Source organism: Calidris pugnax, unplaced genomic scaffold (genome assembly GCF_001431845.1).
Source record: "Calidris pugnax isolate Ruff unplaced genomic scaffold, ASM143184v1 scaffold81, whole genome shotgun sequence".
In the NCBI taxonomy this organism is placed as follows: domain Eukaryota; kingdom Metazoa; phylum Chordata; class Aves; order Charadriiformes; family Scolopacidae; genus Calidris; species Calidris pugnax.
Genome location: NW_015090880.1, coordinates 5872857 through 5886740, shown reverse-complemented (window position 1 = coordinate 5886740; position 13884 = coordinate 5872857). Strand labels below are relative to the sequence as shown.

Genomic DNA, 13884 nt, shown 5'->3' with positions numbered 1-13884 from the left:
CTCAGGTCTTTCTCCCACAGAAGCACCAGATCATATATGGTCCTTATATATGGTCCTTTTAATTCCCCAGCTGGAATCAGACATCACCCAGACAGCAAGCCTGACTTGAGAAGTGCCTGGTGGGGTTTTTTTTGTGTTGTTGTCTTGCAGCTTTGCCATAAGGCAACAGAAGGAGCCCCTGACCTTCAGCGCTGGTCCCAGACTGTGCAGGAGGCAGGGGGTTGGTGCCGGGGGGGGACTTTGGGGGGAGCCTGTGCTTTGTGCCCTTCATCTGGGACGTTAGTGGCTGCAGTCTGCTTCCTCATAGCTGTGCTCTGGCCCCCTCTAGTGCATTTGAAATGCCTTCTACTTTCATAAACTTGGAATAAATATTAGCCAGGTGTTAATGTATATGTGATGTGTAATCATACCTGCCGACGTGAAGGTAATGACTATAAAATAAGCCTCCCTGAGAGCCTTAACTCTTCCTTTTCTTTATTTCGAAGGGATATGCGCTGGAATAAGGGAACTATTCTGAAGGCATCAGTGGACTATATCCGTAAGCTGCAGAGAGAACAGCAACGCACCAAGGAGCTTGAGAACAGGCAGAAGAAGTTGGAACACGCCAACAGGCACCTGCTGCTCAGAATACAGGTTTGCTGATAAATAAGCTGCAAATCCTCTTGATGTTGCAGTGTGTGACTGCAAATAATGGTGCCTGAAGCTTGTTCGTAGGAACGTGGGTTAGAAGGAACCCCCATTTTAATTAATGGTGACCAAGGCTGAGGTGTCTGCACAGGTTTTTCTAGGAAAAAAACCCCAAAACACCAGGATATATTAGTTTAAAAAAAAAAAAAAGTTAAAACCCCAACGCTCTTGTAAAGCTTGTCTATTTTTTTTTTCTACCACGGCCAATGTAAGTTGCAAACCATACTATAAAAAAGATTTATATGGTTTATATATTTTTTCTGGGTGCACGCCTAAGGAATTGGGACTCCATATATCATCTGTTTGTTGATAGTGATGAAATTCAGTTCATCTGTTTAGGAGAAAGTTCACTTTAGCCGTCTTGTTTGGGGAGTTTTTTTGACCTGTAGCTTTGGTGATTGTTTTCTTTTCTTCTGAAGCGATTATGGGCAAATGAATGAAATCTTCTTGTGTTGCTTGTGGGTTTCCTAAATTGTGTAGGGACCAATCTAGGCCCTGTCTGTCAGAGGAGCTCTGCAAATTGCAGTCTTCTACATCTGATCTCTCATTTTTTCTCTTGATCACCCTCTCCCTGGTGCTCTGCAGGAATCTGTCATCTGCTTTCTGGTGGAGGGTAAACACTGCTCACAGGATAAAATGTGTGGGGAGGGCAGTATTGGTGACAGACACTGCAGCACTGTCTCTTGAGCTCCCCATAGGTATCCTGGGACTGGCAGCTGTATTTAATGTCAACGCTGCCCTGGTTTGTCCACGAGCAGTTCAGAAGAAGCACACCTTAATGTGAGGGCTCCAAGAGTTTTTTGCAACAAGACAGCCAAGAGCTATGGATGTTGAGCTGCTTTTTTTTCCGAGGAGCTGTGGTTGGTTATCTTCCTCGTTCCTTGAAGTCTGTAGGACTGTAAATCAGTTCTCCTCAACACTGAAAAGCAGTAGGTGGCATGAATGTAGTTTCTCCATGAGCTGTTGCTTGTTAGAGTAAATCAGTTCTCCTCAACACTGAAAAGCAATAGGTGGCATGAATGTAGTTTCTCCATGGGCTGTTGCTTGTTAGATTCAGCCAGGTACCCAACAGCCTGTATTACACAGAGATTTAGGTGTGAGAACTCTGCTTCTCTAATTAATTCCTTTGCCTTCACCTCAGGCTGGGTAGACAACCTTCTCCCTGCAGTCTTCACAGCTTTGTCAGCTCTGTTCTCCAGGTGGGCAAAGATAGCTGGATACCCACCCCTCTCCATGAAGGGTTAATTAAAGAAGTATATCTAGGATTGGGTATAAGAGCACATAACACATGGGTGTCCCAGAGGTTCTCCAGTTGCTCCTCACCCTCAGTGGGACCAGCTGAGCTCTGTGTGCAGGCTGCAGTGTGCCAGGCTGTGTCAGGAGACCCCTGACCCCCACCACGGCTAATCCACAAAGGAGATAATGAAGCTAGAAATACCTGAGGGTCAAGTGTGGCAGTAAACAGCTCTAAAATAGAACGGGCTGGGGTGAGCTTCAGCGCAGTTTCTCTACTTGGTTGAGCAATCTGTTTGCTAGAGTGAGACGATAAAGACGCGCAACCCTTCCTTCTGCAGAGCAGCACCAAGCTGTGGTATTTCAAAGCGAAGTCAGATCACTTTTTAAGCATCTTTCATCTTCCTTTGCATTATCTCCCCGCTCTGGCTCCTTCTATCAAATAAACCAAAAACCAGACCCTTGAAAAATGGGCAATACATCTGGCAGCAAATAACCTAAAGTCTGTATTTTCCCTTTTTGTGTTGATTCTGATTAAGCACAGAATAAGGGACTCCTGATTTTGGCACATTAGTGGATGGAAGATGTGTTTCCTTCTTCCATCGTCTGTTGGTCCTGCAGTGTGCCATTACAAGCTTGTTGTCTTAGCCTGAAAATGAAAAAAAAGCTATTAATCAGCCTCAGTCATAGGAATATCTGGGAAATGGTACAATCACAGCAGTGATTGTGATTGCATTGATATAATGCATAAGTAGAAGCAAAACATCTCTCTTACTGCTGCATTTGAAAAAGGGCATTTAGTGAGTTCTTCTATTATCTGTCTTCAGTCAAGTGCATCTGTATGATTAAATGTGAAGGTTGGATTTAAACTTCTCAAGAAGATTTGAAGAATCCTGGCTGTCTGCGAAGTCTAACGCCTGCCTACGACTTGTCTATAATTTTTCAGTGCAGGAATAGATCTGTTCAGTTTTGGCTGACCTCTTTACTTCCAGCTCCACAGACTTGTAGAATGAGAAAAGTCCCTTCCCCTGTCTCAGCAGGAAATGACAAGCAGCACATACACAAGATATGCCTTCACATCTGACTTTTTTTAAAAAGTACTAAGCGTACGCTTCTGCTATTTCACTTCTTTTTCCCAAATTTTAAATGCTTTTCTCACCTGACCTGATGCCACACTTGCCTACTGTGGCACTGGTTTGAGAAGGAGCCCGAAGGGGAATGTATCTGTTCTTCAGGGTCTGGTGTAGGTTCTGAGGAGAGGTGTGAAGGACTTATGCCTGATGGTGTTCATCCACCTCTTCAGGAGACTTAATGTTCAGGTGAAAATCTGCAGGGTGAAAGTGTACAAGGTGCAACCACTTGTCGCTGTTGAAAAGGGAGGAAATGGTTTGTGTCCAACAGAAGGAAACTGTAAGTCACATTAAGTCACAGTACACAGTGTAAAATGAGAGATTTTTGCTTTCAGACTATTAATTTGTTCTTTATCCTCCTTTACAGGAGCTTGAGATGCAAGCTCGGGCACACGGACTGTCCCTTGTTCCCTCTACGGGCCTTTGCTCCCCTGATATGGTCAACAGGGTCATCAAACAAGAGCCCGTGCTGGACAACTGCAACCAAGACATGATGGCGCACCACACAGACCTGTCTTGCACTACCACCCTGGACCTCACTGACGGTACCATCGCCTTCAGCGACAACCTCGGAAACGTGACTGAACCCACCGGCACTTACAGTGTTCCTGCAAAAATGGGATCCAAACTGGAAGATATCTTGATGGACGATACCCTCTCCCCCGTGGGAGTAACTGACCCCCTTCTTTCCTCTGTGTCCCCTGGAGCCTCCAAGACGAGTAGCAGGAGGAGCAGCGTGAGCATGGAGGACACCGATCACGCTTGTTAGCGTACACCCGGCACACCTTTCATAAACTGCTTTGTTTCATTGATCAGTAGATAAAATAATTTACCTTTTGTAGAATTTTTTTTGATTTATTTTTTTTTTTCCCCTTGTGCTTCATCAGTAGCCCAGTGTGTGTGCGTGTGTGTATATATTATATATATAGGACTTTTTTTTTTTTTAGAATTTTTGTGAAGAAACTTGTATATTCTATTTTAAAACTACCAATGCCTCCAAAATATTGTACAGCATATGTACAGTATCTGTGAACTGGATTCGCCAAGAACTTTGAACTGGTCAAATCTACTCAAAGCAATAGAATTACAAATGAAGAGTCTGTTTCTACTGGGGGGAGGGTGGGGGGGAATCGCAGAATTGTAAATGCAACCTATTTACTTGGAAACAAAATGTAAAGTTAAAGAATGTAAAGAAACAACGACAACAAGTCCAATTTGTAATTGTATTAATTGAATAGTGCTGCCTTAAAGATACAGTGTCCCTCAAACCTTGGTCTTTACAAGCTTTTAGGGAAAAATTCCCGCCCTACTCCACCCAGAACACAAACCACAAAGGAAAAGTGTTAAGACACCCTGATTGTGTTGATTGGGATATAAAATGCTGTTGCTGAAAACTGCAGGGAGATGAGAGTCTCTTCTCTCAGAGTGCCCTTTAGTTTTACTCTGAGCTGATTTGGGGTTTTCCGTTTGATCATGGTTCGAGTTTTTTCTCTTAGATTTTTATTTTGTTTTTTGTAACGCGCGGTGATGGCTTTGCCAGCAGTAGGAGCATTGTAAGTTGGTATTCACTCTTTGGACAAAAAAAAAAAAATCAATATATTTTATCAGCTGGGCACATTATGTTGTACATATCTAATTGGCTTCCTTTTTTTTTTTTTAAATTGCATTGTACAGTACATTTTGATTTGCATGGATTCCTTAGTTATCCTCAACTTTTTGTTTTAAATATATTTGTATTTCATTTGTAAGATTTTTGCCTCTTAATATTGCAACAATTTTTTGACATTTTTAAAACTCATTGGAAGTTTTCCGCGTTCTTTGTAAACACTTGAAAGGAAGCTTTTATGCAGGGTTCTGTGTTTTAAGAGAGATTTTGAGAATATTTTGTATATTACAGTCTCACTTTGAAAATGTTTTTAAACACATTTAAGGTAGAGTACAAATTTAGATTAGGTAATAAAACAACTCTGTAGAGAAACTGAACTTATATATTTATTTTTAGTGATACAGAAAAAAGTAGTAACATGCTTGGAAACATAACTATGTAGTTAAATATACCCGTTATAGTAATTTGTGTTTTATTTCAGCACTGGGGCTGACTTAAGGAAAAAAAAAAAAGAAAAAAAAGAGTAAATTACTGTATCTGCAAATAACTGTTACTTGATAACAAGGTTATTAATTTTTAACATGCAACAATGTTGTAAAAGTAGTCGGGTGCATTATCTACTCAAGTGTAGTCCTATGCAATAACAGTAGTTCTACTTGTATTATTATCAAGCCTAGGTGTTTCCCAGAGGCCACGTCTGGTGGTTGGAGCTGGAGAGGGACGGGATGGATGTCTCGGTGGCAGCCTACAGCTCGTTCAGAATGAAGTGCCTTAAACTCTAGTTGTAGTCTTCCTCGACTAGCACTGACTGAAGTGTGGCAGAGGAGAGGAAAGAGCTTCGGGGTGATGCTTGGTAGGACGGTGGAGTGTAGCGCGGTGCCTGTGTGTAGAAAAACAAGAGCTTCCCCTTCTCCTTTGTGCTACACTGGAAAATGACGTAGGAGAAGCACGACGGTTGGTGACTGGAGTGCCAGTTTGGTGGGCTTTATGAGGAAACCTTGGTCACTGCAGTTGGTGTTCAGAAATCAAATGTGAATTGGGTGGTGGTGATGGGAGAGCTGAGGACAATGTGGGGAGCTCCCGTAGCCTGTGGCTTTCACCCCAGTGTTTCCCCACGGAAGGGGTCTTGAAGCACCCCTTGCCTGGCACCGCTGGTGGTGTGGGGCTCGGTGGGGATGTAGCTTTCCATCACAGTACTTTGGGGGCTGTGTTTGTGTCACTCTTTTTCTGTGGCTGTTGCTGGCTGCGTCTGGCCGTCTCCCTTTCCGCTTGAGCAGCGAGCTCTGTGTTAGCATCCATGCAACCACCGGCTTGTAAGCTGGTTTTTTTATTATTATTATTATTTTTATTTTTCATTTTTTTGAAGGAGGAGCTGGAGCTAGATTCTAATGATGCCTGTCCCCCCCCAGCACACCCCAGACAGCTGTTGGGAATGTGTCTTTCCGAGGGTGGTGAAGCTCTGGCCTGGGGCAGGACCCAGGAGCCTGCAGGATGCTCTGCAGCCGTGGTGGTCCTTGGGCAGGGATGTTCCCTGCAGGGCAGCGTGTGCCATAGGGAGCTCCGAGCAGAGGAGGTGGGTATGGGATCCTGGTGCTGCCGTTTGGTCTAATAGATAAAGAAAATCAGGGCTGTAAAATGCTTGTAGCTGTAACACGGGGCTGTGTTACCCTTCCCCGTGAAAATGGGACAGCATTGTGCAAAATCAGGGTGCGCACGCTTGAGTGTAGTAACTGAAAACCACTGAATATATTGAATAAAGCTTTTTGGTTTGATTGCCCACGCTGGGCAGCCAGAGATTGAAGTCTAGACTGTGGTATATAAATATTTTTTTCAAGCTTACGTGAAACACTGGTACTCGCTGAGAGCCGTGACTTCTGATTTTTTTGGCTACATGCTGTGTGGAGATGAATTAGTTGTATCAAGAGCTGGATTTCTTGATAAAAGTGGCTGGGATGCGTGTTCCCCGTCTGTTGTGTGGCTGTGGGGGTAACACACGCCTCGGCTGTGCCTGGTTCATTCCTCACCCCCTGTTCCCTTTGGCGACAGCCCTCCTCTGAGGTTGCCCACCCTGTGGGGACAGGCACGTTGATGCTGCCGTGGGGACACCTCCAGGAGACAGGGACCTCCAGGTGGGTGCGGGCTGGAGATGTGTTTGCCTTGTTTGCCCATCGTGGAACGTGAGGCTGTGACGTTTTACAGGGGATCGATGACAGAGACAGCGATTAGAGGCAGGGTTTGGCAGGAACTAGGTGGAGTGGGATGGACAGAAGTGGTTGCCCGGTCTGATGGTGTCCAGGGTGACACTGGGCTGGTGGTGGCTTCCCCGAGCGGGTGGACGGGATACCTACCAGTTCTCACTTTGCCAAAGCCATGCGACAAGCAGGAACGTGCAGAGTACCGTGAAGTTCTTCCTTACTGCTTTTGGCCTATAAAGCAATATTTAACTCTTGCAACCTGTAAAAGCAAAAAGAAGGTACCTAAGGAAAGCACAAAGCACAAAATAATGCACTTAACATTTATGTTGTTTGACATAAAATGCACTGGGGGGGAAGCTGATGTTGATAATAGTATAAATACCTATATTTCTTGAAAAAGTGACATTAATTACTGCCTCTTGCTATGATGCTTGGTACTGTAATGTTGATATTCATCTGCTGTTGACTGCAGCAATAATTTGTGTATGGTCCATAGCACTGTAAATTATGGATCAATATTAATGTATCCAGTGAAATAATTTGAACTGTTGTTCTTGATAGATGGATTAAAGCATTTGGTTTTTCACATACGTCTGTGTAAGCCACTCGTTTTCCGTGTCAGTGGATCTTGTTTTTCTGTGCATTTGAAGTCCAGCAGCGCTCCTGTGTCTGTGACTTGGTGGTGGATGTGTCCACATTCCTGACCTGGTGTCATCAGCGACCCTGGTGGCACCAGGGCTGTCCAGTTGTGTTTGTATTCCAGTAGCACCAGGGGGATGGAGCTATGGATTGGAAACCAACTTGGGCTTTGCAAATACACTCTAAAGTGGCCAGACCCAAAACTTAAGGTCCAGCGTGAGGAATGAAACAGATGGACTTGGAAAAACGTGGTTCCCTCTCTCCCCTCCTGTGGGCTCTTACCTCCCTTCTCTGCCAAATCCCCCCCGGCTGCATTGCCCGTCGCCTCCCACCCTCTGCCCTGTGTCAGGCATGGGCTCAGTGGGCCCTCAGGGTACCTCTTTGTCCTGCTGTCACTCCTGCAACTACCCCCGTAAGTCCTCAACAGAAGCACCTCACCATCTTCTCCAGCTGACCTGTACACGGAGGTATCCTGGTCCTCACTCTGCCCACCCCTGGGCCACTCCTCTGAACCCTCCGCTCGCCCAACACGCTCCCAGGTTGTGGTGGGAGCTGCAGCACTGGGTAGGAACCACCTGGGGTCTTGTTTTGTCTTCCCATCTTTGTTCTTTTTCCCCATCTCTCTGTTGCTTTCATCCCTTCTGGTCTTGTTCTCTGACAGGTTGTCTCTTACTGTGCTCTCAGCGTGGAGTCCTGACGTCTCTGTCGACGTTGCTGCAGCAGCAGTGGAGGTTAATGCCCATTATCTCAGGGGTTTTAAGCCCCAAATCCAAACAACAAGTTTTGAATTTGGCCTGTCTTGAAAATCCGATACCTATTAGGAGTAGAAGGTGCTTAATTCAGTTGCAGCTAAAAAATACTCTCTGTCCTGCATCACTCAATTTCAAAACCAACCAAATAAAAAATGCTGGATGAAGCAGCCTGACGCTGGTAGGACTACAGCAGAAAATCTCTGCTCCCTCTTTGTAGAAGATATTTGAGTTGAAGCTCCTGAGTGTTTCCAGCAGGCTGTGTGATGCTGTTTCTTTAGAAATTCAGCACAGTATTAGAGTGTGGTGTTGGAGTACTGCAAAGGGAACCTCATTTATCAGCAGCCTAGGATATAGTTTCGAATTTTGTGAGTTTTTAGATGTATTTTGGTTTTCCTGTTGGTGTTCAGTTGGGTTAGCACTGTGTTTGGGGTGGTGAACTTCTTGCTGTCGGTGGGAGCAGCTGCAGGTTTCGGCTGGATTGCGGAGCCCAGGAGGAGCAGGAAGAAAACTCATGGTGGGGGTAATGGCTGTAAAGCAGTTGTTTGGTGTGTGTCACCAAAGAGGTGGTAGGAGATCTGCTTAGAAGTCTTTTGGTTCCTCTGGGCAAGACTGAAAATTTCTCTGCAGGGTAAGAAAGTGGACATTAAAAATAAGACTGCCAGTGCCTGGTTTGCTGGAGAGCCCCGTGGCCAGGCTGCGGGGTGCTGTGAGGCTTGGCTACGTGGTGTGGTGGCACGGCAGGACTCTGTCACCACGGCACTACATCCTGCTTTCCCTCCGAGGAGACGCACCTGGGAGCTCGGCAGCTCCCGGTGCTGGGAAGGGGATGGTGATGGAGCCACCTCTGTGGGTTCAGCAGCTGCTGCTCCTTTTGCTGTCGCATCCTGGGCAGTCCCCACTGTCACACTCCCTGTTTCTCCAGCTCCTTTGAAATGCACTTGCTTAAAATTGCAGGGGAACGGCTTGAAAAAGCATCCCTGACTTAAAAAAGTCAACAAGGGCTTACCAGGATGCTGGCTCGCGGGTTAAATGCACGTGCAGTGACCATCACCTCTGTCTTTGCCTGTGATCCGAGCTGCACCCTGACTTGAAACTGCTCCATTTTTAACTAAGTTTTTGAGAGCAACTCTCTTAATAGATGTGCCTCGAGGCTCGTGTCTCCACCAAGACCCGAAGCTGCAGTTTCTTCCTTTTCATGACTTTCTCACCTGGATTGTGAAGGAGCGAAGACGCTTCTGTGGAGCTCTGGCAGTGATGAACACGGATGGATGCTCTCATCTGCAGCTCCATGGAGGAAAAGAAGCTCCCAGCCCCTTGTGCTGCCATTCTCACCCCGTCCCTGGGCTGGGGTCACTGGGCTGAGGCACCGTTGTGCTCTATGGTTAGAGGGAAACGATGGTTCCTGCGACACACCTCTACATTAAATGCTGTCCAAGGCAATGAGAAGGCTGCTGTGGTCAGTAGGGCATGCAAAGCATCTAAATATTGATTGCTTTTCTGATGTATTTATAAAAACTATGCACGCAGTTGCATCTTGAGGGTATTGTCTCAAAGGAGCTATGGGAGACGTCCTTAATGTGTTTGCTGTGGGCAGGGGAGGCCAGAGGAGCTACACGGGGTGTCTGGGGCGGCTGTAGGACATCAACGGAGGCTTTGGGAGCTGCCAGGGTTCACCTCACTGTAGCCACAGGTAGTGCAGGTGCAGGTATTTGGGAGGGAGGGGAAGCACTGGCTTCACAGTGAGCCCCGGCGTCCCAGTGTGGTGCTGGTCCCGTGGGGCCAGGCACTGGCAGGGCACTGGGCTCTGTGTGGATGGGACAGGACACAGCCTGGGGGGCTCCCGTCTTACTCAAGGGATCCTGCTCCCTCGCAGAGCCTCTCTAGAGCTTCCTGCTCCCCCTGGCCTTCCTCCCTGCCTTTGAGGGCAACAAAGGTTAGACGATAATTAAAAAAGCAGGGAAAAGCTCTTGTGTCCTTTCTCTCATGAAGCTTTAACGATGGCAGCTTCCCTCGCTGGCCATGGACCCTGCCACCATGGTGATTTCGGCAGCATCCCTCCACGGCACCCTGGGAGCTCCAGCCCAACCTGCTCTAAGGTGAGTTATGATTTAATACTGTCATTGGAGAGGCTCTTTCTCTGGATTGCAGCCTGTAACCGCTCTACCTGGCTCCGGGCAGAGAAGCACCACTGGGAACGTGGTGGTGAACGAGGAACAGGGCAGTTGGTGGTGTGTTCAGAGGTCTTTGTTTAGCCACTTTAAATACACTTAATCAAAATCTTTTAGTGTCTTCAAGACCTCTGGCCTCATTCTCATTGTACACTGGGTCCATTAAATGCTACTATTGACTGGACGTGAGTGACATCTACATAGTTACTCCTTTATTTAAAATATCAGAGCTCATAATCATTTTCTTTTTTTTTTCCCCTGCTGAAAAACATTTTCTAGAGCAGGCTGTTGCAAAAGAAATTACTCCAGAATGTGTAAATAATAAAACAATTTCTTTTTTTTTTTTTTTTTTTTTTTTCCCTGCTGAAAAACAGTTTCTAGAGCAGGCTGTTGCAAAAGAAATTACTCCAGAATGTGTAAATAATAAAACAATTTCTTCTTCTCTGACCACTAAAGTAGTTTTGTTCAAACAAGCCCAGGAAGAACTTGTGCTGCAGAGACCCCAGCTGGGTCCCCTACGGCTCCCCACTTCTCTCCTTGGAGTAATACGTCGCTGGAGGTAATAGAAAAATAAGCAGAGATTTTTAGGTCTAATGCTAATAGTTCCATCTGAAAAAGCAGGAATTAAATCACAGCTGAATAAATGGAAAAGAATTAAATTCATGCTAGACATTAAAAAAAAAAAATGCACTGCAAACAATGAGGTGTATTTTTAAAAGTCACTGTTTTATTAATAATACTTTCCACCTCCTTCCCTTGATCTTCGGATGACAAGCCTGGCAGAGGCACTCTATCAGACACTGCAGCAATTTAGCTGCTGTCATATGCCTTTCTTGATACACACGTATTAGTCACGCAGCCGTTTTATGTTCTTTAGCATATTTTAGTATATAATTAAAAATGTGGCTGTCTGCTACTAAGCAACCAAGCGTGTCAGGGGTTGATTGTATTCTGTCACCCACGGCAGAAGGGAGGGTAAAAAATAATAATCATGTGTTCACTTTTCAGTCTTAATTGTGCACCAGCTCCTTTGATATGTTGTTACACACACACACACACACACACACCAGCTCCTGAAGGTGGAGGCAAAGCCAACGAGTGGGAACATCTGGCAGGTGACCTGCAGCCACGTCGCTGTTACCAGTTGCACATGGGCCTTAGGTGTTGAGTTTTTAATGGGTAGGTGTGATTTTGTGACTCTTCTGGGTTGAGTTTGGCTGGACCCTGCTAAGCTACTGCTTGGTTTTCCATGGGACTGGGGTGCTAAATGCCTTTGGGCTCCTGAGGGTCCCTCCCTGGACATTTAAATTAAGGAACTCAAGTTGATGTTTGTCTTGTACCTCCTCCACGTAGGTAGATGGGACTAGGACTCCTGCACTGAAGGACACTGACTGTTGGGCAGCCAATAATCCTGTGCTTCATTCATTTCTAGATTATCTGAGGTGAAAAATGGCCCATCCAGCTCCTGCAGAGGAGGTAAACCACTTGTGAGAGCACCCAGGTGATCACTCTGGGAGAGGAGCACCAGAGCTGCAGGTCTCCATTTGCAGACCATTTCTAAGAGGTGGCCAGCACCAAATGGGGCAGAGACACCACCACCTTTCCCTCTCACAGGCTCTCGGCCCATTGTCCCTCAGCACAGATATACTTGGGGCTCTCTTACACTCCTAAAAAGTTCAGGTTCTCATCTAATCTTGAGTTGCACTGTCCCTTTCTGTTCTAGCCAAAGGCTGATGGTGCAGATGGCTTCCCTGTGAGCAGGAAAGATGCTTTCCCCACTTGGTGGATGCTGTCAGGAACCGTCTGAATGAACCTGCATTTGATGTTCTGGAAAAAGGACAAAATTTCATTGATACCCTCAGCCAGAGGCTTATTTAACTCGGGGCGTTAGGGGGTGATTTCTATGGGAAGATGTGGCTCTGAGGATGTGCTCTTAAGCTGTTTGCTGCAGAAGCTCTATGAGGGGTCGGCTTGGTAGGGGGGCACCATCTGTGTGAGACCCCCTCCTGAAGCTGGAGAAGTGCCTGGATCTGGAGAAGGGCTGGAGAAGTCTTCTGTGTACTTTGAGGCACAAATTCTCCGAGCTCAAGAAGAAAAGGGATTTACTTTAAAAGGAGCTCTGTTCCTCACTTCTCTGGTCTCTTTCTGTCTCTTGAGCACGTGCAAATGCACACAGATGTGCACTGTGTGCAGCAATGGAATCAGTATTTTAAAAGTTTTCCAGTTTTAATAGCTTTTATTACTTCAGCAAAACAGGAGCCAGCAGATCAGCACAAACTGCTATTACATAAGGAAAAAATAAAAATATAATAATGCCGTAAATAATTCAAAGGCTGTTTGTTGATTGTGATTCCTTTGATTCAACCTCCAGGGAGAAGGATGACATTGCCTTTACGTTTTTCACAGTCAGCATCTGATATGTAACCTGCTCTGTGTCTGCCAGGACCCTGAGACGTGACAGGGGAGGCTGCTTGAAGATGATAAACTCACTTGGTGTCCTCTGATTTCTCTTGGTTTTCCCCCAGCTGACCTTACCTACCAGAAAAATGCCAAAATGGGGAAGGAGCCCTCCCAGCCAGGTACGAGGAAGCCCGTGGGCAGATGCTCCATGGGGATGGGTGGGGGATTCTGCTGTACAGCCTGGACCTCAGCTTGGTTCATAGGCATTACTGGTGCAAATCGTATTTGTCACACGGGTGGCTTGCAGGGGTTATGCAGGAAAGCCACAACTATAGGTTTTGGCAGCAAGATGAGTCTTGCCAGCATGTCCTTAGTATCTGAGAGTCCCAAGCTCCCGTCGTGCTTCACAGCAGCAATATCTGCTGATCTGCGGCTACGTGACGGTACCTGAAATCAGCGTGTCCTTCCCTTATGCTGGGAGCAAAGGCTGGCAGCTACATTTCTTTTTTTTTGCTAGATTGAGTGAGCTGAGAAAAGGAGAAGAACTCAGAATGCCAAAACCAGTGAAGGAGATGCCCTACTTCAAAGATTTCATACAGCATGGAGATTCTGGGTGGTGCCATGAAGACTGCCCACTTCTTTTACATGGTCTAAGGGCCAGATGCACCTACTGACTTCAGGGCTCCAGCAACAAGCAACGGTGGGAGAGCACTGGGCAAGGCCAGGGCAGCCCCCAGGCTGAATTAACCAAAGAAAAGAACAAATGCCACTCACTTTCCCCCAGAGGAGACAGCCTGCTGTGAACTACGCTATGGGCAGTTGGTGGTTTCACTTCTGAGCCATCACTTCTTGAGCACTACGTAAGTCTAACGAATTCCCTTTCAAACAGAGCGATTGAAAGAGGTAAATTGGGTCAGACGCCAATATTCTTCTTGTTCCATGCAGCTCTGGGGTGTATGTGGTTCCACAGGGGCTGCTGTATTTATCTTGCTAAAAATTCAGTCCTGCCCTCTCACTTACGATGTTGAACAACTCCAGGCGTGGGGCAGGACCTTCAGCTCGGGCTCGCAGCTC

The 13884-nt window shown here is 46.2% G+C and overlaps 1 protein-coding gene across 8 annotated transcripts in view; it reads left to right on the top strand.

Moving 5' to 3' along the window:
* MITF (microphthalmia-associated transcription factor) overlaps positions 1–7441 on the top strand; it is a 114894-nt gene extending 107453 nt beyond the window's left edge. For all 8 annotated transcript variants that reach the window (XM_014946750.1, XM_014946749.1, XM_014946745.1 and 5 more), the window contains 2 exons: positions 486–633; positions 3418–7441. In XM_014946750.1, the coding sequence (XP_014802236.1) occupies positions 486–633; positions 3418–3819 (550 nt within the window). In that variant the 3' untranslated portion in view covers positions 3820–7441. The remainder of the gene's footprint in view (positions 1–485; positions 634–3417) is intronic.
* The last annotated feature ends 6443 nt before the right edge of the window (positions 7442–13884 follow it).